Genomic DNA, 20,817 nt, shown 5'->3' with positions numbered 1-20,817 from the left:
ATAAATTAATTAAAGCAACAAAACAACCTGAAGAGCCGGTTCGGAGCTGAAAGAGCCGGAAATCCCATCACTACAACTTAAACGTTCGTACACAGGTAACAGGAAGCACACATAGCCCAGTGAGAACACCAGCGACCTCTGCTGGAAACCTCCGTAACTGCAGCAAAGGCAGGCAAACATAACATCACTGTTATCTACAAAAGGGAACATAGTTTATAATGGTTTGTGGTAGTATGACGTTGTTGTTGATAGGATGTAGAAAACAAGTAGAAAGAACAAACACAGAGATTGTGTTTGGAATAAATGTATAACCACAGATTTTGGATTTGGCTCTGTTAGTGTTCTTATACTTTTTTAAATTGTTTTTTATTATTTATGATTGAATTTGATCCTGCTGGGTTGTCTTACTTTATTTTGAATTGTTATTTTGCCTTTTCTAACATGTTGCATCACTCACTGTTATATTTTCTGGTTTTCTTTTTTATCATTTGCTTATTTATTTTATTTTCAATACATTTCAAACAAAATATATTTTGCTGCACTTACTAGTATTTACACTTTTAATACATTTCCCTTTGTGTCATTAAGGTTGCATTTGTTCGTTTTGACCCTCGTGGGCAGCCGTACGGCAGGATCAAAGATCGTCTATATTCGTGAAGACTCGTGTCTGCTGTGACGTGGCCCTGGAGCGTCGGCCTGTGTTCGGCAGACGTCGTTGGTGCGATCAGCTGATCCTGGAGCATGCGCAGAGTGAGCGCTCGCCTCCTTCCCAGAAAAGCCCGATTCGCGTAAACAACAGCAGACAGCTGCCGCCGCGGAGCTTTACCGGAGCTTTACCGGAGTTTTACCGGCTCTCGGACCGAGCTGCTGGTCGCCGTCGGGTCCTGTGACAGTGAGCTACCTGTCAGAGCAGCTGTGCTCACCTGCAGCTGTTAGCTGCTGATGTCAGCCCGGTGGCGTCATTTCTCTGATTAAGTGTCGTGTTTGAGGCTGTTGTGTCGTAAATCCGCCGGGAGCAGAGTTTGGAGCAGCTGAAGACACACCACAGGTTTGTGCTGAAGTCACCGAGACCTCTGAACTGTAGTTTGACCTCTGAACTTTAGTTTGACCTCTGGACTTTATACAAGGAGGCTGCTGTGTGGATCCTACATTTCCCTTCATGCAGCTGGAGCTCTGTGTGACAGGACTGAGTGATTTATGATGACTAACCTCAGCTTTAACTCAAAGTCAGGAAACAGATTATTACAGCTGCACTTCCTGTAGTGATCGCTGGCCACCATCAGGGGGCGGAGCTTCACTGAAACGCTTCCAGATGTGAGCAGCTGCTGTCCTCTGACCTGGTCCAGGGGTTTAAAAAGGTCTTCGTGGACCTGAGATGCTGACGTCACAGTTTTTATCTTGTATCCTCTCAGAACGATGGCGGAGCAGAACTTGGAGGCCAAGCTGAAGAACCTCCTGAAGCAGGAGAAGATCCAGCTGTGGAACCCGCCGTACACCGAGCAGGGCCAGCAGCCGGGCCAGCAGCACATGCAGGTGGGTGACCCGCCTGAGGAGGCGTGGCCACACACACCTTCCTACTGAGATCAAAGTATGAGGATATAACGTTCAGCCAGGTCTATGAAGGTTACTTTGTGACGCTGTTTAACAAATTAATCATTCACATGAATCCAATAAAATAATAAATCTGCTAAAACAACAAAATGAAACCATCATTAAAGAGTTCAGTTTTTCTTTCCTGTCACAGGAAACCTCAGTTAAACAACTTACTGACCCAGTGAAACAGATTATAGAGGAAACACATGAGGAGACATGAGAGCAGGGCGCTTCTAGGATCAGAGCTTTGTGGTGCTGAGCACCCAGAGAGCTGATACAAGATACACTTTACTCGTCACAATGAGACGTCTCCCCCGTCTCTGTCAGTCCCTGCATCCTTAAATGTCTCCACTTGTCCCGAGTTCTCTCTGACTGTGTCCTTGGTGCATTTAAACCTGTTCCTCCCTGTCCTCGTCTCTATTATCAGTCATCATAGTTTTACCATCTCTGTGCAAGTCTGCAAATTTCTTCATTAAATCATAAGATTCTTAAATTCATCAAGTCTCTCTGTGCCTGGGTCCTCGTCTCAAAACATGACATCACTGTTTTGTACATTTTAACAATTTAATCCCACATTTGTGAAAGAAAAACACGTTTTTGAAAAGTCTGTAACAAAACCATCAAATCTGATAAAGTTTATTTAAATGCTGCTAAAGAAGAATGGACTGGAATAGAAATACATATCCTGACCTTAATTACTGGGAGAATAATGAATGATGCTCACAGTGAGTAAAAAGTAAACTGAGTGCATTTTCACTTTTAAAGTGTTTGTTTAATATAATACAGACACATAAAAAATACACTCCAAAAATAGAAGAGTCCTTGAAATGTACAAAATATTATTAAAAAATAGAAAAACTGAGACACCTTTGGCTCTGGTACAACGTATGAAAATATCTTTACTGCAGATACTAACATGGCTCTGCAGATCTTTTATCCTATGTCGCCTCAGCTTGAGGTTGGTAAATCTGTCACATTTTGGTGGTCAAGTCTCTCAAGCATCTTTCTCGACTGACATCACAGCCAGGTGCTGGAGTCGGCTTTGACCCATGGTCCTTCTCAGCCAGGTATGGAGCTGACTCAAGACACTAAAAGACCTCTCACAGCTACAGCTGCTAACTGGGTTTGTTAGGGCAACCTGAATAGCAGTTTTCAGTGTGGGGAAGATCTGATTATCCAGAAGACTGTACAATGTTAACATATCTGGGATGGCACCAGCCTCACTCTCGAGCTTCAAAAAGTCTTTGGCAGCTGTGACTTCCTCTGACTGAAGCTCAGTATGGTAATGCAGTGCTGGGCTGACAACCCAGTTTGTTTAGCAGATTCTGTTTAGCAGCTTTAATATAGGGAGGACACAACTTCCAGACTGTGAGTAAAATCAGGTTTTTTCTCTTTGTCAGTTTCACAGTTTCTGTTGTGCCTGTCACTGCTCCCTGTCTGTTTGCTTACCTGCTTCTTCCTGACCTTGTACTTTCTCCTCATGTTCCCTCTTTCCTCTCTCCCTCTTTGGACTGACAATCATACACAAATAGATTGTATTCAGTTATATTTAAAAAAGAAATTCTATTAAGATCACTAATAAAAAGTTCTCTCTCAGTGTACTTTGAACCAAAAGGCAAATAACCAAACGACATGAACATCTAATAAAGGATAAAAATATTGAAACACTGATCCAACATTATTCTTGATTAACGGATCATTTGATCTTATATGAACCTGGCTGTTTCTCTGCACACACACACACACACGCACACACACACGCACACACACACGCACACACACACGCACGCACACACACACACACACACACGCACACACACACACGCACACACACACACACACACACGCACACACACGCACACACACACACACACACACACACACGCACACACACACACACACGCACGCACACACACACACACACACACACGCGCACCAGGAGTTATGAGGTTAATGGGCATCCAGTCAGTCAGCTAGTTAGTACCTTGGACACATGCACATATTACAAAATAACCAGTTTCTCTCATTACATTTCAAACAGGACAGTGGTAACAGCAGCAGCTACGGACAATGTTAAGTTTTAGATTTTAAATAGTCTGTATACATTTCAATGGGAGCAATAGGACGGTCAAATATTGCTGATTTTACTACAGAGCAGGACGGATTGTAGGCCGCAAACATCATCGGGAAACAAAGGAGCTTTCAAAGAAAAGCGTCTGGACTTCTTTAAGTTGCTTGAAGACGTTTCACCTCTCATCCGAGAAGCTTCTTCAGTTCTAAGGTCAAATGGTGGAGAGTCCCAGATATAAACCTAGTGGGAGTTTCCCCCCACAGAGGGACAAAAGGACCCCTGATGATCCTCTAATCACAAACTCAGGAGAGTTTTCTCCAAGCATGACATCCCGGTGCATTTCAGACCCAGCAACACGCTCAGACACAGACCTAACAATGTGGTGTATGCTGTACAGTGCAGCGAGGAATGCCCAGACCTCTACATCGGAGAGACCAAACAGCCACTTCACAAGCGCATGGCACAACATAGAAGAGCCACCTCTACAGGACAAGACTCAGCTGTCCATCTGCATCTTAAGGATAAAGGACACTCTTTGAGGATGCCAATGTTCACATTTTGGACAGAGAGGACAGATGGTTTGAAAGAGGAGTGAAAGAAGCCATCTATGTCCACTGTGAGAGACCATCTTTGAACAGAGGCGGGGTTTACGACACCAACTCTCTGCCATCTATAATCCAGTTTTGAGATCCTTCCCAGACGCCTTAACGCCCACTCACATCCTGGGCCATCTGACCTCAGGAATTCGCATGATAAGGTGGGGCCAGGTTTCACAATTAGCTCACCCGAAACCCTGGCTGATTGGACCCACACCCAGTTTCACACCTTGGCTCAGGCGATTAGAGGATCATCAGGGGTCCTTTTGTCCCTCTGTGGGGGGAAACTCCCACTAGGTTTAAATCTGGGACTCTCCACCATTTGACCTTAGAACTGAAGAAGCTTCTTGGATGAGAGGTGAAACGTCTTCAAGCAACTCAAAGAAGTCCAGACGCTTTTCTTTCCAAGCTCCTTTGACTACGATGACCTGGATGACTGAGAACCTTCACAGACATAGACAGAAAACACGTTTTCAACCCTGCAGGTTACCTGGTGTAACGTTTTTCAGCTAAAAAGAAACAGGGTCTGACTCCTACCTAACTATATAAAGAGTACCCATATGGAAAAGAAATAGTAAAAACTTATATGTGATTAGTCATGAAAGTGGCCACTTTCATGAGTAAATCATATAAGGCTTACATGATTTACTCATGAAAGTGGCCACTTTCTCATTACTTTCATACATTGTTTTAGTAAGTATCCAAAACATACAAGTTTCATTATATAATTTTTCAAGGGATCTTATATCTGTTTTCACTCTTATATGCTTTTCATACAAGTTTCACACAAGACAGATACAAACTTTATAAGATTTATATATATCTTTTCCATATGGGTAACTGAAGGTTAAATGCAGCTAACATGCCCTGTTTTAAGCTAGGCACTTCCACCTCTGCTCTGCTGCGTCTCAGCCACCATCGCTCTGGCAGCAGCGGCGCTAGAGCCAGAGCAGGGGGAGGGGCTATCTATACTTTTGTTGTTAAATGTTCTCAATTAAATACTGTATAGTTTTTATATTTTTAGTAGTGTGTCACACAAACAGCAAATATTGTCAAAAACAGAAATCTTTGGGGCTGCTGAAGCACCCAGGCGGGTTTGGGGGAAGCGCCCCCAAAAATGGGCTAAAATCGCCCCTGGATGAGGACTGACTGATTCTGTTTCACCGAGATTCAAGCATCAGTGAGGTTTTTGTCTCAGCCTCACAGCAAAGTTCAGCCGTTGGATTCTGTTCTGAGCGCGCTCAGTGCTGTTCTTCTTCCATCAGGAGCTGGCGGAGCGCTACGCCCCCCTGCTGCGCCTGCCCGTGTCGGAGGTAGGGGACGCTCTGGAGTCGATCCGAGCTCAGGCGGTGAAGCGAGGCAGAGGAAACCAAACGTTCAGGGAGACGAGCGTGGCGACGCTGGAGCTGCTGCTGCCGCGAGACGCCAAGAAGGTAACGAAGGCGGCGAGGACAGAGGAAGCTACCTGACGGTGTACCTCACACCACACACTCATCACATGACACACACCGACCCACAATGCTTTGGTCTCCTGTGACGGAGGAGAATGACCTCAGTGTTTGCTTCCAGGATCCAAAGGTCAGGACGTACCTGGAGACGAGGCTGGACGTGTCGGCGCAGCAGGTGGTGGACAGGTACTCGATTACATCACAGGCCGAGTGTGTAGTAGTTCAAATGTTACTGAACAAACCTCCCAATGAAAACCGTGTTTTTCTAAACTAACAAACTTAAAAGGCCAACAGAGCTTCCAAACATTTCATTGGTTGTAAAGAACTGAAAGTGATCATTTGTTGAATTTGCACCATTAGAAGATCAAATTTACTGAAATCAAAACTATTTCAATCAAAAACATTAACAGGTTCCATAAAAACACAGGACCCCTCATTTGATAGCATCCATGGACCTGGAGAGTTTTGTGAGTGTGATCTCTGAGCAGCACGACGATCGCGCTTACGTTTACGTGAAAGGTTTTCATTATGTGTCCAAGGCATTCAACTGTTTCACACTCTTCACCAGAGAGATCCTTTTTCTTTCCCGTGTTGCTTGTAAATGGTGGTGTGCTTAATAATGTGGCGCATGCTTCTTTAGTAGAAAACGAATGATCACATGTGTCTGAGGCTGATGTCAGTGATCCAAACAGCTCTGAGACTCAATGCCATCCATGAGTTTGATTGAAAAACAACATATTTAATCTTTATGACACTTAAATACAATTTTATTAATAATTTGGAACGTGGTGTAAAAGTAATGCAGTACTTAAATACTCCTGGGAAAAACTAACTAGTTACACTACTCGTTGCATTACTTTCATGTTACTCTGTAAAACAGCTGCAGCTCACTGTCTCATAATCACTGTTTAAACATATACAGGGAGTGCAGAATTATTAGGCAAGTTGTATTTTTGAGGAATAATTTTATTATTGAACAACAACCATGTTCTCAATGAACCCAAAAAACTCATTAATATCAAAGCTGAATGTTTTTGGAAGTAGTTTTTAGTTAGTTTTTAGTTTTAGCTATTTTAGGGGGATATCTGTGTGTGCAGGTGACTATTACTGTGCATAATTATTAGGCAACTTAACAAAAAACAAATATATACCCATTTCAATTATTTATTTTTACCAGTGAAACCAATATAACATCTCCACATTCACAAATATACATTTCTGACATTCAAAAACAAAACAAAAACAAATCAGCGACCAATATAGCCACCTTTCTTTGCAAGGACACTCAAAAGCCTGCCATCCATGGATTCTGTCAGTGTTTTGATCTGTTCACCATCAACATTGCGTGCAGCAGCAACCACAGCCTCCCAGACACTGTTCAGAGAGGTGTACTGTTTTCCCTCCTTGTAAATCTCACATTTGATGATGGACCACAGGTTCTCAATGGGGTTCAGATCAGGTGAACAAGGAGGCCATGTCATTAGTTTTTCTTCTTTTATACCCTTTCTTGCCAGCCACGCTGTGGAGTACTTGGACGCGTGTGATGGAGCATTGTCCTGCATGGAAATCATGTTTTTCTTGAAGGATGCAGACTTCTTCCTGTACCACTGCTTGAAGAAGGTGTCTTCCAGAAACTGGCAGTAGGACTGGGAGTTGAGCTTGACTCCATCCTCAACCCGAAAAGGCCCCACAAGCTCATCTTTGATGATACCAGCCCAAACCAGTACTCCACCTCCACCTTGCTGGCGTCTGAGTCGGACTGGAGCTCTCTGCCCTTTACCAATCCAGCCACGGGCCCATCCATCTGGCCCATCAAGACTCACTCTCATTTCATCAGTCCATAAAACCTTAGAAAAACCAGTCTTGAGATATTTCTTGGCCCAGTCTTGACGTTTCAGCTTGTGTGTCTTGTTCAGTGGTGGTCGTCTTTCAGCCTTTCTTACCTTGGCCATGTCTCTGAGTATTGCACACCTTGTGCTTTTGGGCACTCCAGTGATGTTGCAGCTCTGAAATATGGCCAAACTGGTGGCAAGTGGCATCTTGGCAGCTGCACGCTTGACTTTTCTCAGTTCATGGGCAGTTATTTTGCGCCTTGGTTTTTCCACACGCTTCTTGCGACCCTGTTGACTATTTTGAATGAAACGCTTGATTGTTCGATGATCACGCTTCAGAAGCTTTGCAATTTTGAGACTGCTGCATCCCTCTGCAAGATATCTCACTATTTTTGACTTTTCTGAGCCTGTCAAGTCCTTCTTTTGACCCATTTTGCCAAAGGAAAGGATGTTGCCTAATAATTATGCACAGCTGATATAGGGTGTTGATGTCATTAGACCACACCCCTTCTCATTACAGAGATGCACATCACCTAATATGCTTAATTGGTAGTAGGCTTTCGAGCCTATACAGCTTGGAGTGAGACAACATGCATGAAGAGGATGATGTAGACAAAATACTCATTTGCCTAATAATTCTGCACTCCCTGTAAACCTGAGGCACCAACACATCTGTAACGAGGACACACACCTCCAACATAGCACAAAGACGACCACACAAATCAAAGATGAAGACACACAAAAAATGGTTGCCACGGTGATTCTACTGTAGAAACAGGAACAAGGCTGCAGCCTGGCTGCTCATCAGTTTGTTACCTGTTGAAGTTCAGGCTCTGGCTGCTGGGCCGAGGGGTGGAGTCTGCACACGCTCAGCTTTCACTCTGGGCTAGCTTAGCGTTAGCATGCTGTCAGTGCAGATGTAAAGAAGTGAGGTTGTGTTAGCAGCACTGTGTTTCTGTCCTGGATGCACGTTTCACTTATTTACATTTACATTCATCTTCTTCTTTTGTGCAATAAAAAATGCATTTGGACACACATGGTCACTATTTTCCTCCTCTGACATCCAAGCTGGAATCAGCTGATCGTAGTGTGAGGACAAGAAGTGGGATCAACAGGCAGGCGGACAAATGATTCCAAGCAGCTGGAATACTGGGAAGCAGAAGAACCAGTTCTCCATTCAATACTCTAGTAAAGTGTGTGTGTGTGTGTGTGTGTGTGTGTGTGTGTGTGTGTGTGTGTGTGTGTGTGTGCAGGGTCGCTGAGGAGCACGGCCTCAGGAGCATCAAGCTGATCCTGAGTGGGAGGACTCTGTCTGCAGGTCAGTGACCTCACAGCTGCAGTAGTCATGTGATCTGTCAGAGCAGAGCGTGAGCGTGTGTGTGTGTGTGCAGAGCGGCGTCTGGACGAGCAGGGCGTGAAGAACCACAGCAAGGTGATGGTGCTGAGGGTGAGCGACGGCGAGCTGAAGCAGCAGCTGACGGAGGAGGAGGAGGAGAGGAGGAGCCAGGAGGAGAGCGTCCAGAGGACCCAGAAAGGCTTCCAGATCCTGTCAGAGAGAGGTGAGGAAACAACCACGCCTCCAACACACCTTTGTTCAGCCCACAGGTGACCACAGCAGGGTGGTGTCCCAGGCTAACAGGTGACCATGTGGGCGTGGCAGTGGGAGGGGCACAGCTGTTTGTTTTTAAATGTCTGCTCCTCTCCATCAGACGGCAGCGAGGACCCAGACACCACACCGTTCCTGGAGATCGCCGACCAGAAAGGAAACCCTCTGAAGATTCCTCCCACGGAGAAGAAGGTGGAGTTTGAGACAGGACGCAGTGCTGAGGTCAGACACCAGGGGGCGCTGCTGTGTAACCTCTGTGTGTGTGTGCAGGCTCTGATCCTGGCCATGGGCTTCCATGAGAAAGGTCGCGCTCTGATGAAGAGGAAGCAGCACGATAACGCTCTGTGTCACCTGCTGCAGGCCGACCAGCAGTTCAGGTACGAGCGAGCTGATTGGCTCTGAGCCGCGTCACAGCTCACCGCGAGTCACGAGTTTATCAGCCTTCAGCCTGAGATCAGAGACACTTCATCCACCGTCACTGTAAACGTCTGAAACTGTGTTCATGAGACAGGAAGTCCCTGTGTGTGAGCGCAACGTGCACCAGCCTTTCAAAATAAACTTCCAGAGTGAGGAGGTTTTCCAGCACATCCAGCGTGCTGTGTGTCATTAATGAGGGTTAAAGTCCTGTGTGTGTGTGTGTGTGTGTGTGTGTGTGTGTGTGTGTGTGTGTGTGTGTGTGTGTGTGTGTGTGTGTGTGCGTGCGTGCAGTAAGTGCGGCTCGGCGCTGCTCAGCTCCGTGGATAACTACGCCGTGCTGCAGCTGGACATCGTGTGGTGTTACCGCGCTCTGGAGGCGCTGTCCTGCCTGGAGGATGGGCGGAGCCGCCTGCAGAGAGCCGAGGACTGTTTCCTGCGTTGCTACGGAGAACAGCAGGAGAGACTGCTGATGATCAAGGTCAGACACACACACACACACACACACACACACACTGCATGTTGATGCTGAGTGTGAAACCATCATCAGGGAACGTGTTCATGTTTGTGACAAACATGAGGGAATAAACGTTCTGGTTTGTATTTGTAGTCCATATTTGTAGTCCATATTTGTAGTCCATTTCCTGTAGTCTGAGAATCATTGACCAATCAGGTTTGAGCAGGCTGAGTGGAGGTAAAGACAAACTGCACTCTGATTGGTCAGCTTCTTAGACGATGCTGAGAGTGAGCATGTATGTGACGCATTGAGTCTCAGTGGGACGACCTGTGTAAATAAAGTTTTAATGAACAAATGTAATTTATCAGCATGTTGTAAACAATGTGCAGCTGAAACGTCTCACTGCAGATGTCCACTGTTTACTTCTTACTGGGATGTATCACCATGGTAACACATGCTGATGAGCTGTGCTTAAGTTATTGCAGTGAATCTGTAACCTTCAGCCTGTCATTGACTTAATGTGTGTGTTGCCAGGGTAACACGGGCAGAGAGGAGGTGCTGTTCCTGCGTCTGTACCTCCTGCAGAGCCTCCTCTCCTACATCGAAGGAAGCGACTCTGAGGCGCGGCTGCAGCTCTCCAGGGTGAGACTCAGCTTAGCATGAGTGACAGTCCACAATAATCCAGCTGTGTGTGAGTGGCTCACTGAGCTGCTGTGTGTGTCAGGTGGAGTCTCTGTACGCGCGCCTGCGTCCCGACTCGGAGAAGATGGCTCAGCTGATGGCGCTGGGCTTCAGCGAGAGAGAAGCTCGGCTCGGCCTCAGAGCCTCCCAGGGCGACCTGCAGGAGGCCGCCATCCACATCAGCACCCGCCGACAGGTAACACCTGACAGGAAGTGAGTTCACCGCCTGTCGTCGTCCCGTTTGAGTGTTTAATAAAGTTTTACGTATATTTATCAGGAGCGGGAGGAGCTGAAGCAGAGGGAGAGACAGAAGAGGAGGACGAGGATGGAGGCCATCTCCGCCCTGATGGAGCTGGGGTTCTCCCAGAGAGACGCCGCCCGCGCCCTGCACCACGCCGACGGGAACGTAGACAGAGCTTACGCTGTCAGTGGCCCCGCCTCCTCGTACAGGTCTCACAGGTGGAGCCGTGACTGACTCCATGTTCTCCTCTGTGCTGTCCCCAGATCCTGCTGGACTCGAGCCAGGACGCCCAGGCGACCAATAACAACACAGAGGGCGGAGCCAGCCCAGAGAAGGTGGAGCAGGTACGCTCAGAGGTCACGTTCAACATTCAAACTTTATTGAACAGTGACAAGACGAGCCAGAGGAAAGCTGGGGGCGGGGCTTCTCTCTGTTCTCCTCCAGCTGTTCTCTTTCTGTCCCTCTAGCTGTGTCTTCTTCAGCTGTGTCTCTTCCAGCCGTGTCTCTTCCAGCTGTTCTCCTCCAGCTGTCTCCTCCAGTCCCTCCAGCTGTCTCCTCCAGCTGTTCTCTTTCTGTCCCTCCAGCTGTTCTCCTCCAGCTGTTCTCCTCCAGCTGTTCTCTTTCTGTCCCTCCAGCTGCTCTCTTCCAGCTGCTCTCCTCCAGCTGTGTCTCCTCCAGCTGCTCTCCTCCAGCTGCCCTCCTCCAGCTGCTCTCCTCCAGCTGTTCTCTTCCAGCTGCTCTCCTCCAGCTGTTCCCCCTCCAGCTGCCCTCCTCCAGCTGCTCTCCTCCAGCTGTTCTCTTTCTGTCCCTCCAGCTGTTTCCCCTCCAGCTGCCCTCCTCCAGCTGCTCTCCTCCAGCTGTTCTCTTCCAGCTGCTCTCCTCCAGCTGTTCTCTTTCTGTCCCTCCAGCTGTTTCCCCTCCAGCTGCCCTCCTCCAGCTGTTCTCTTCCAGCTGCTCTCCTCCAGCTGTTCTCTTTCTGTCCCTCCAGCTGTTGTATTTGGGATTCGAGCGGGATTCGGCTGAAGCGGCGCTCAGACTGACAGGTGGAGACGTCCAATCAGCGACACAGCTGCTGTTGGACAGCCAGGGCGTCCTCTCCCCGGAGCTGCTGACCCCGCCCTCCACATCCTCCTCCTCCTCCACACCATCCTCAGAGGAGCCCAGCTCCGCCTCCAGCTCCCCGGGTAACAGAACCGCCCTTCGTTCATCCAGCATAAACAAAACAAAGTTACAGAACAGGAAGTGTCGATGTTTGAACGAGGCAGATTTCAGCAGATCTCATCCTTTGTAAGGATCTGAGCTGCCAGATTAGACCTTTCGTCTTCCTCAGTCTCTGTGACTCGTTTTGTCTGACGAGCATGGAAACTTCTACAGACGTCTCTTTGCTTTTCTCTGAAACTGAGAGCTCACAGGGTGAAACTCGTTTAGAGCAGGTTCATCTTCATCTCATCAGTCACTGTGAAAACATGCTAAACGAACCAGCCAATGGGGTTTCAGTGAGGACGGTCATGTGGTTTAGAAACTCCTCATAGTCCAATAGAAAGCCTGAGTGACCCGACGAGCTGAGGAATGTACCTCAGAGGTGTAGTTGTGATTTCATACAGACTGTCAGTCGGAGATTAAATGTTTAAAATAGAATCAATAAAAACCCTTAAAGACAAAAACAGAAAAGAAAAGTCACATGATCTAAAGTCTGCTTGTGTGACCCTCCAGAGGACAGCGAGCTGGTGAGCGAGGTGCTCGAGGACATCGCCCCCCACGAGGAGGACTACCTGGACCTCACGCTGGAGGAGGAGAGCGAGCTCATCTCTGCCATGAAGGCGTACCTGCACCGTGAGCCCGCCCACACCTAGTGACACGCTCGGGCCGGGTCGAGTGTTGTCGCTGTGTAGAACAAACACGCACACACAGATCGTCCTGCAGTCGGGGAGTTCAGAGCGGCGTGCCAATGTGGAGACAGTGACGATCATCTGTTCAGCAATAATTCAGAGTCCTGCCGCTCAAACCGCACAGGTGTATCAGTTTAATCAGTGACATCATCAATGACATCATTGTTGGTGATGTTGGATCAAAGCAGAGTCTCAGTTTGTGTCTGAGCGGTTTCCTGTTGATTCTTTGGTTGTGATGGAGCCAATAAAGACGACACAAAGTGTTTCTGTCTGTCTGTCTGAAAACACAAAAACACAAAAGCAAAAACACAAAAGCAAAAACACCAGGTCAGTGAGAAGAACAGTGAAGCTGATTGGTGGTGGAGGAGGTGTAGCATGGGGGTTAGGGTGGTGCATCAACAGACTCGGTCTTCACTCTGAGTCTCACTCTGCACTTCAGGCTCGAACCCTCAGAACCTTCCAGAAGAACTGTGAGACAAACCTGAGTCTGAGCAGGAAAGGCTGCTACAGTGGCTTGCAAAAGTATTCGGCCCCTTGAACTTTCCCACATTTTGTCACATTACAGCCACAAACATGAATCGATGTTATTGGAATTCCACGTGAAAGACCAACACAAAGTGGTGCACACGTGAGAAGTGGAACGAAAATCAGACATGATTCCAAACATTTTTTACAAATAAATAACTGCAAAGTGGGGTGTGCGTAATTATTCAGCCCCTGAGTCAATATTTTGTCGAACCACCTCTTGCTGCAGTTCCAGCTGCCAGTCTTTTAGGGTCTGTCTCTACCAGCTTTGCACATCTACAGACTGAAATCTTTGCCCATTCTTCTTTGCAAAACAGCTCCAGCTCAGTCAGATTAGATGGACAGCGTTTGTGAACAGTTTTCAGATCTTGCCACAGATTCTCGATTGGATTTAGATCTGGACTTTGACTGGGCCAGTCTAACACATGGATATGTTTTGTTTTAAACCATCCCATTGTTGCCCTGGCTTTATGTTCAGGGTCGTTGTCCTGCTGGAAGCTGAACCTCCGCCCCAGTCTCAAGTCTTTTGCAGACTCCCAGAGGTTTTCTTCCAAGACTGCCCTGTATTTGGCTCCATCCATCTTCCCATCAACTCTGACCAGCTTCCCTGTCCCTGCTGAAGAGAAGCACCCCCAGAGCATGATGCTGCCACCCCCATATTTTTCAGTGGGGATGGTGTGTTCAGAGTGATGTGCAGTGTTAGTTTTCCACACATAGCGTTTTGCATTTTGGTCTCATCTGACCAGAGCAGCTTCTTCCACATGTTTGCTGTGTCCCCCACATGGCTTGTGGCAAACTGCAAATGGGACTTCTTATGGTTTTCTGTTAACAATGGCTTTCTTCTTGCCACTCTTCCATAAAGGCCAACTTTGTGCAGTGCACGACTAATAGTTGTCCTATGGACAGATTCCCCCACCTGAGCTGTAGATCTCTGCAGCTCGTCCAGAGTCACCATGGGCCTCTTGGCTGCATTTCTGATCAGCGCTCTCCTTGTTCGGCCTTGTTCGATTACACACAGGTGCTCTCTATTTAGTCATTAGCACTCATCAGGCAACGTCTATGGGCAACTGACTGCACTCAGACCAAAGGGGGCTGAATAATTACGCACACCCCATGTTGCAGTTATTTATTTGTAAAAAATGTTTGGAATCATGTCTGATTTTCGTTCCACTTCTCACGTGTGCACCACTTTGTGTTGGTCTTTCACCTGGAATTCCAATAACATTGATTCATGTTTGTGGCTGTAATGTGACAAAATGTGGGAAAGTTCAAGGGGGCCGAATACTTTTGCAACCACTGTAACTCTAATACTGATTAATATATTCCTGCGCTGTATGAGCCCCTCCTGGATGGCCAAACTCCTCCATAAAGATTATGAACAGAATCAGTGACAAAGTGCAGCTTTGGTGGGGTCCATAACCCACCGGGAGCGAGTCTGACTTATTGCCAGCTATGTGGACCAAGCTCTTGCAGCAGTTGTGTAAGGTTCAGATAGCCCGTAGCAAAGACTCCCCATACTCCCGCAGCACCTCCTACAGAACACCATGAGGGACACGGTCGAAGGCCTTCTCCAAGTCCACAAAATACATGCAGACTGGTTGGGCAATTTCCCAGGCTCCCTCAGGTATCCTTGACAGGATAGAGAGCTGGTCTAGTGTTCCACGACCAGGATGGAAATTGCATTGTTCCTCCTGTATCCGAGGTTCGACTAACGAACAGACGCTCCTTTCCTCCAAATCACGCCCCTCCAGGTCACACTGTCATTGCCCGAGTGTTGAAGTCTCCCAGTAAGACGAGTCCCGAGGTGGAGCACCCTCAAGCACCACACCCAAGGACTTCAGGAAGGCCGGGTACTCTGAACTGATGCTAAGTGCAGACAATCTGGATCTACTTCTTATTGGAGATTTTTGAATCACTCTTGTCTGGTCCCTCACCAAGGACTGATTTGCCACAGGAGACCCTACCAGAGTGCAAACAACACAGGATCCCTGGGACACACAAACCTTCCACCACGATGAGGTAGCGATTCATGGAGGGGCCTCTGAGTACTAACTTGATGTAAATTCTCCAGGAATATAACCTAGAGCCAAAAAGTGCTTTAAAGATCGATGCATTCACGCAGCTCATAATTAGACCAACTTATTATTCCTTCACATGTCCTGTTACTCCTTAAATCTAAATGATTGATGGTTGAAAAATCCTAGTCTAAGGATCTTGGAGAGAAAAGCGTCTGGACTTTAAGTTTCTTGAAGACTTTTGGCCTCTCATCTGAGAACGTCTTCAGTTCTAAGAGCAACTGGTAGAGAGTCCAGATTTATAAGCCCTATGGGAGTGTCCCTAAGAGGGTCAGTAGTGGGTCCATGACCCTCTTAGGGACACTCCCATAGGGCTTAAAATTCTGGGATTCTCTGCCAAGCTCCTTAGATTACTCTGACCTGGATGACTGCAAACCTTCACAGACATATTTAAAGGTCTCCTAACCCTCTAACACTTAGTACATCATATGAATACATGAATTTTTGTGAGTCTTTTATATCATCAGTGGGATTCACCACAATACATCTTTAAAACTTTGTCAGAAGTTTCAATTAACTCTCCACCTGTCAGAAACAGATTTTTTCTGTTGTCTGTATTAATCCAGATTATAATTTCTTTTGTCACAGCAAGAATGAAAACCTGTTTGTGTGATGGTGTCGGTGTGGCCACACAAATCAACACACACACAGACTGTTTGATAAAAAACCTGCTTTCTTATTTTAGTCCGAGTTTATTTATCGTACATGATTACAGTCACAGGTGAGGGGGGCTGGTCAGGGTTGGGGGTCAGAGGTCAGAGGGGTTTAGAAGTAGTTGACGACTCTGCGGATGGACTGGATGTTGGGGTTCTGGGCCTGCCACTCGTTATGGCTGCAGTAGTCTCCACGCTCAACAATGTACATGCGGCCACGGAAGTTTGGCTCCTCGTACATCACCCAGCTGGAGGCGGAGCAAGGAGGGAAGAGAGGCGGGGTTAAAGTGAGGAACATGCTTTTATTAACCTGTCACACTTTTGTTAAGGAGGATTCTGAATGATGTTTAAATATATTCCGCCTTAAAACATCTTTAGACTTTTTTCTATTATGTTAAGTCATGCTAACACATCCAACCTTAGGTTGTTAGCATGCTAACATTAGCACTAAATAGAAAAATTAAGCTGAGGATGAAAAACAGTTCTACTGGTCTCCAGGTGAGAAGTCTAATAATAAGATAAGCCTGGTGGGGTTCATCCTCAGGGGGACATGAATGTGAAAAATCCTGAAAGCTAAAGTTTGAACTCAATCAATCAAATCAATCATCAGCCAAAACTTCCAAGAACAAGAACATTACTGTGTCACATTTCATCATCTGGGGATAATAAATAATGAGCCCCACAGTCTAAGCTGCCAGCAGCAATAAAGTCTACAGAGTTCATCCTCTGCAGAGCAGGAATATGTCAACAACCGACCTTTACTTTGAATGTGAATGATAAATATTTCCTGTTAGCATGTTAGGAATATTGTCCTAATACTAATCTCAGGTTAAAAGTCACCAAAGTTTATCCCCTGGGGAGCAGGAACATCAGCGTTAAGGTTTCTGGTAAAGGAGAAACTCACGCTCCGTCTCCGTAGACCTTCACAGAGTTGATGCAGTTCTTGGAGAAGCCGCGGCTCTGCAGGAAGGGGCAGTCGTCGCAGATGTCCACGCACTGACCGGAGAAGTTACAGCCCTCGAACAGCTCGATGCGGTAGTGCTCGCCGTGCTGCCGGACAGACGGACACGATTAGGTCAGAATCCAACAACAAAACCTATATCACAGACCGGACGGAGCAGCTGTAGCTTCAGGATGAAGGTGCTTCACCCCAAAGCGAGAAAAGATGGTTTCCCCTCAGTGGAAAAGACTCACAGAGTCAGTCTTTCACTAACACATGAAAAACAAACTCTGACATTTTTAAAAGTGTGAATTAAAAAGAAGATGAAATTGTGTTTCCTGACAGCAGTAAAATCTCAGATCTGTCAGATCACCTCATCTGTGCTCTTTAAACAATCACGACCCCGTCAGAGGTGCTCACCATGCGGATGGGTTTGCAGGATCCCATGTGGTCGTTGTGGGAGTTCCACCTCTGGAATTCTGGGTACTCGCCGTGCTCCAGGATGTACTGCTGGCCCTTGAAGTCAGGGTGGTCGTAGCAGATCCAGGCTCCGCTCTCCACACGGATCGAGTTCACCCTGAAGAGACAAAGACAGGCTCCAGATGTTACCCTGCAGAGGTGCTCAGTCACATGTTGAAACCATCAGCAGGTTTAACTGGTCAGAACTTTTTCATCCTCCGTCCCAGCACGATCATCTGCTCAGACGCAGTCATGGAGCTCAGGTGATGATCAGCTGAAGGAAACAGGAAGCACTTACACCAAGAACTCCAGTTTATCCTGACCATGATGATGATGATGTCGGCCTCGTGCTCTCCTCTGATGAAGAGCGACTGAATGCTTGATAAGGTCAGAAAAAAAGTGCTGAATATGGTTTCTGTGTGGACGGACTTCAGTCTGAGTTTGTGCTGCTAGTGAAAACTGTTGGTCATCAAATTCACATCTTTGAGTTTGCAGAACGTCAGATTTTTGATATGTGTGTCTATTTGTCACTAAAAAGGAAACGTTTAGACTTCCTGTACGGCCAGAAATCACAAAGCTTCTGTTCTTCTGTGTTTTCATTGATGTCATTAGAAAAACTCTTAAGAGTAACTGAAACACAAGCTGACCTCGTATCAGTATTCAGAGGCTCGTCAGAAATATCAGCTCTCGCCTGAATTTCAGAAGCTGAAAGCAGAAACAGTTTCGTCCACACGGTTTGAATATAAATGTGACCACCAGGGGGCAGCGATTCAACACATGTGTTTCCAGATGTGCGCTGCAGTTCTCTCAGTTTCTGACATTTGTTGTACTTGTCATGACTTCATGACCTGCTTAGTTACACTGACAGGCTGCGCCCCCTCGTGGCTCAGAGCGGTATTACATAAAACCAGCTGTTACGTTTCCTCTGATCAGCTGATCAGTCAGACTCTGGTTTCTGAGCTCAGAGAAACTGAAGGTGCGACTGAAGATCTGCTCTGACTCAGTTCAGGTTCAAACGTCTTCAGTAAAGAAAAAAAGAGAAAGCAAACACCTGAAAACAGGAAGTTACCTGTTCATGAAGCCGCGGTCCTGGAAGTTATCACAGTCACCTCTGACCTCCAGCTTCCTGCCGGTGAAGCACTTCCCCTCATAAAAAGTAATCTGCAGGACAAACGGTCACGTGCTTTCATTCAATGAAACTTTATTTAAAAATGAGTGACAGGACGAAGTTCCTGCTGTAATCTGAAGCCTCCAGTCTCACAGGTCTGAATTTATCATGACTCTGTCATGTGAATCATCTCCATCCTTCACCAGGTTGTTAGTCTTTGATGTCTCTAACATGGAATAACACGAATAAATAACAATGAATGACATTTCTGAATCTAGGCTGGAAAGTAACTGAGTATTTTTACTTGGGTACCCTGAAGGTGCTGCTCTGAAACCTGAGCCTGGGCTTAGAGGACGATCGAGCGTGCAGCGACGTCTGTTTGGTCTTAAATATGACTCCAGCTGCTTTATTAAAGTGACATCATCAACAGCAAACAGTGAAGTTTTAACAAAAGCAGAAACTTTCATTTTAATGTTTCACATGAATGTGAAGTGAAACTCAAAGTGATGATTTATTTTTTCTGTTCTTGTCTTTAAAAACTAAATGTCCTGCTGCTGTGAGGAGCTTCACACCAAACTCCATTCAAAAATTGACTATTTTAAGCAGCCTGATCTTCAGCTTCAGAGCTCAGACTGAAACAGAGCTCAAAGCGATCCTCGTCGGTCTCACTCACCTTTCCAGAGTACTGTGACATTTTGTCCCGCTGGATGTCGTCCAACCTGGCCCGCAACCACACACACAGTGTAACAGAGAAAAAGTTTGGACACCCCAAATTTATACGGCAGGGGGGCGAGCGAGGGGCGCGGCGGGCCGAGGGCCGAGGCCCCCGGACAAAAGAGTCGGCTTCAAATGTTCTGCTGCCTCGACGCTTTCAGTTCATCCAAGACCTGTCTGCTGATTCTGCTGTGTGTGTTTGTGTGTGTGTGGTGTGTGTTGGTGTGTGTGTGAGTGTGTGTTGTGTAGAGTGTGTGGTGTGTTGTTGAGTGTGTGTGAGTGTGTGTGTGTGTGTGGTGTGTGAGTGTGTGTGTGTTTGAGTGTGTGTTGTGTGTGTGTGTGAGTGTGTGATGTGTGAGTTGTGTGTGTGTGTGTGTGTGTTGTGTGTGAGTGTGTGTGTGTGTGTGTGTAGTGTGTGTGAGTGTGTTTGTGTGTGTTGTGTGTGAGTGTGTTTGAGTGTGTGTGTGTAGTGTGGTGTGTGTGTGTTGTGTGTGTGTGTGTGTGTGAGTGTGTGTGTGAGAGTGTGTGTGTGTGTGTGTGTGTGTGTGTGTGTGAGTGTGTGTGTGTGTGTGTGTGGTGTGTGTGTGAGAGTGTGTTTGTGTGTGTGAGTGTGTGTGAGTGTGTGTGAGTGTGTGTGTGTGTGTGTGTGTGTGTGGAGTGTGTGTGTGTGTGTGTGTGTGAGAGTGTGTGTGTGTGAGTGTGTGTGAGAGTGTGTGTGTGTGTGAGTGTGTGTGTGTGTGTGTGTGAGTGTGTGTGTGTGTGTGAGTGTGTGTGAGGTGTGTGGTGTGTGAGTGTGTGTGTGTGTGAGTGTGTGTGAGTGTGTGTGTGTGTGTGGTGAGTGTGTGTGTGTGTGTGTGTGTTGTGAGTGTGTGTGTGTGTGTGTGTGAGTGTGTGGTGTGTGTGTGTGAGTGTGTGTGTGTGTGTGTGTGGTGAGTGTGTGTGTGTGTGAGTGTGTGTGTGTGTGTGTGTGTTGTGGGTGTGTGTGTGTGTGTGTGTGTGTGTGTGTGTGTGTGTGTGTGAGTGTGTGTGTGTGTGTGAATAGAAAGTGCTTGGCCGCAGCTTTGCAGCTCAATGATCTTGCACACGTCACGTTTCTACACAAACAGGCTGCGGTCAGGGAAGTACTGCCATCCTCTACTGCAGTAAAAGTACTAATACTGCGTCACTGACACTGCCTGCACTGATGCAGCTGTTAGGTTTCGTTCAGTCTTTCTTTGACTATTTAAACTTTTCCAGGAGCTGAGCTTCAGTCCTGCTTTGATGTGACGTCTTCATCTCTCTGAGCACCAACAGCAGCAGCAGTGAACCTCAGGCTGAGGTAAAGCTACTCTCGGCAGGTGAACAGGTGACTTTTACCACCACAGTTTGGGTTTCTACTTCCTGTGTGGTTCTTTTTCTGTTTTTATCCTCCTCGTGTCTCCTGTGTGTCCGCTTCCTGTTTTATTTTGGTAACTGCTCTTGTGCTTCCTGTTTTTATTGCTGGTAGGTTTCCCGCCGCGTCCTCACCTGTGTGGT

General features: G+C 46.8%; 2 protein-coding genes across 3 annotated transcripts; one reads left to right on the top strand and one right to left on the bottom strand.

The window, feature by feature from the left end:
- The first annotated feature begins 747 nt into the window (after positions 1–747).
- LOC120716346 (NEDD8 ultimate buster 1-like) lies at positions 748–13,091 on the top strand. 2 transcript variants are annotated; one of them, XM_040003862.1, is made up of 15 exons: positions 748–1,048; positions 1,413–1,533; positions 5,526–5,693; positions 5,830–5,894; positions 8,794–8,858; positions 8,932–9,099; positions 9,250–9,338; positions 9,417–9,523; positions 9,855–10,041; positions 10,552–10,659; positions 10,742–10,894; positions 10,976–11,122; positions 11,203–11,283; positions 11,928–12,123; positions 12,653–13,091. In XM_040003862.1, exons 2-15 carry the CDS (start codon positions 1,417–1,419, stop codon positions 12,790–12,792), a joined length of 1,791 nt encoding a protein of 596 aa, XP_039859796.1. In that variant the 5' UTR covers positions 748–1,048; positions 1,413–1,416; the 3' UTR covers positions 12,793–13,091. The 2 variants fall into 2 exon arrangements, with proteins under 2 accessions (XP_039859796.1, XP_039859797.1); XM_040003863.1 differs by lacking the exon at positions 748–1,048 and adding an exon at positions 1,057–1,314.
- A 2,936-nt stretch (positions 13,092–16,027) lies between these two features.
- LOC120716336 (gamma-crystallin N-B) lies at positions 16,028–19,282 on the bottom strand. The gene is made up of 5 exons (XM_040003836.1): positions 19,262–19,282; positions 18,550–18,641; positions 17,442–17,598; positions 16,986–17,131; positions 16,028–16,329 (listed from the first exon to the last, which is right to left on the bottom strand). The coding sequence occupies exons 1-5, from the start codon at positions 19,280–19,282 to the stop codon at positions 16,194–16,196; spliced, it is 552 nt and encodes a 183-aa protein (XP_039859770.1). The 3' UTR covers positions 16,028–16,193.
- Between the last annotated feature and the right edge of the window lie 1,535 nt (positions 19,283–20,817).

Source organism: Simochromis diagramma, unplaced genomic scaffold, assembly GCF_900408965.1.
Source record: "Simochromis diagramma unplaced genomic scaffold, fSimDia1.1 OVJJ01000367.1, whole genome shotgun sequence".
In the NCBI taxonomy this organism is placed as follows: Eukaryota; Metazoa; Chordata; class Actinopteri; order Cichliformes; family Cichlidae; genus Simochromis; species Simochromis diagramma.
Note: the sequence above shows the minus strand (reverse complement) of the source record. Positions and strands in the feature narration are given on the sequence as shown.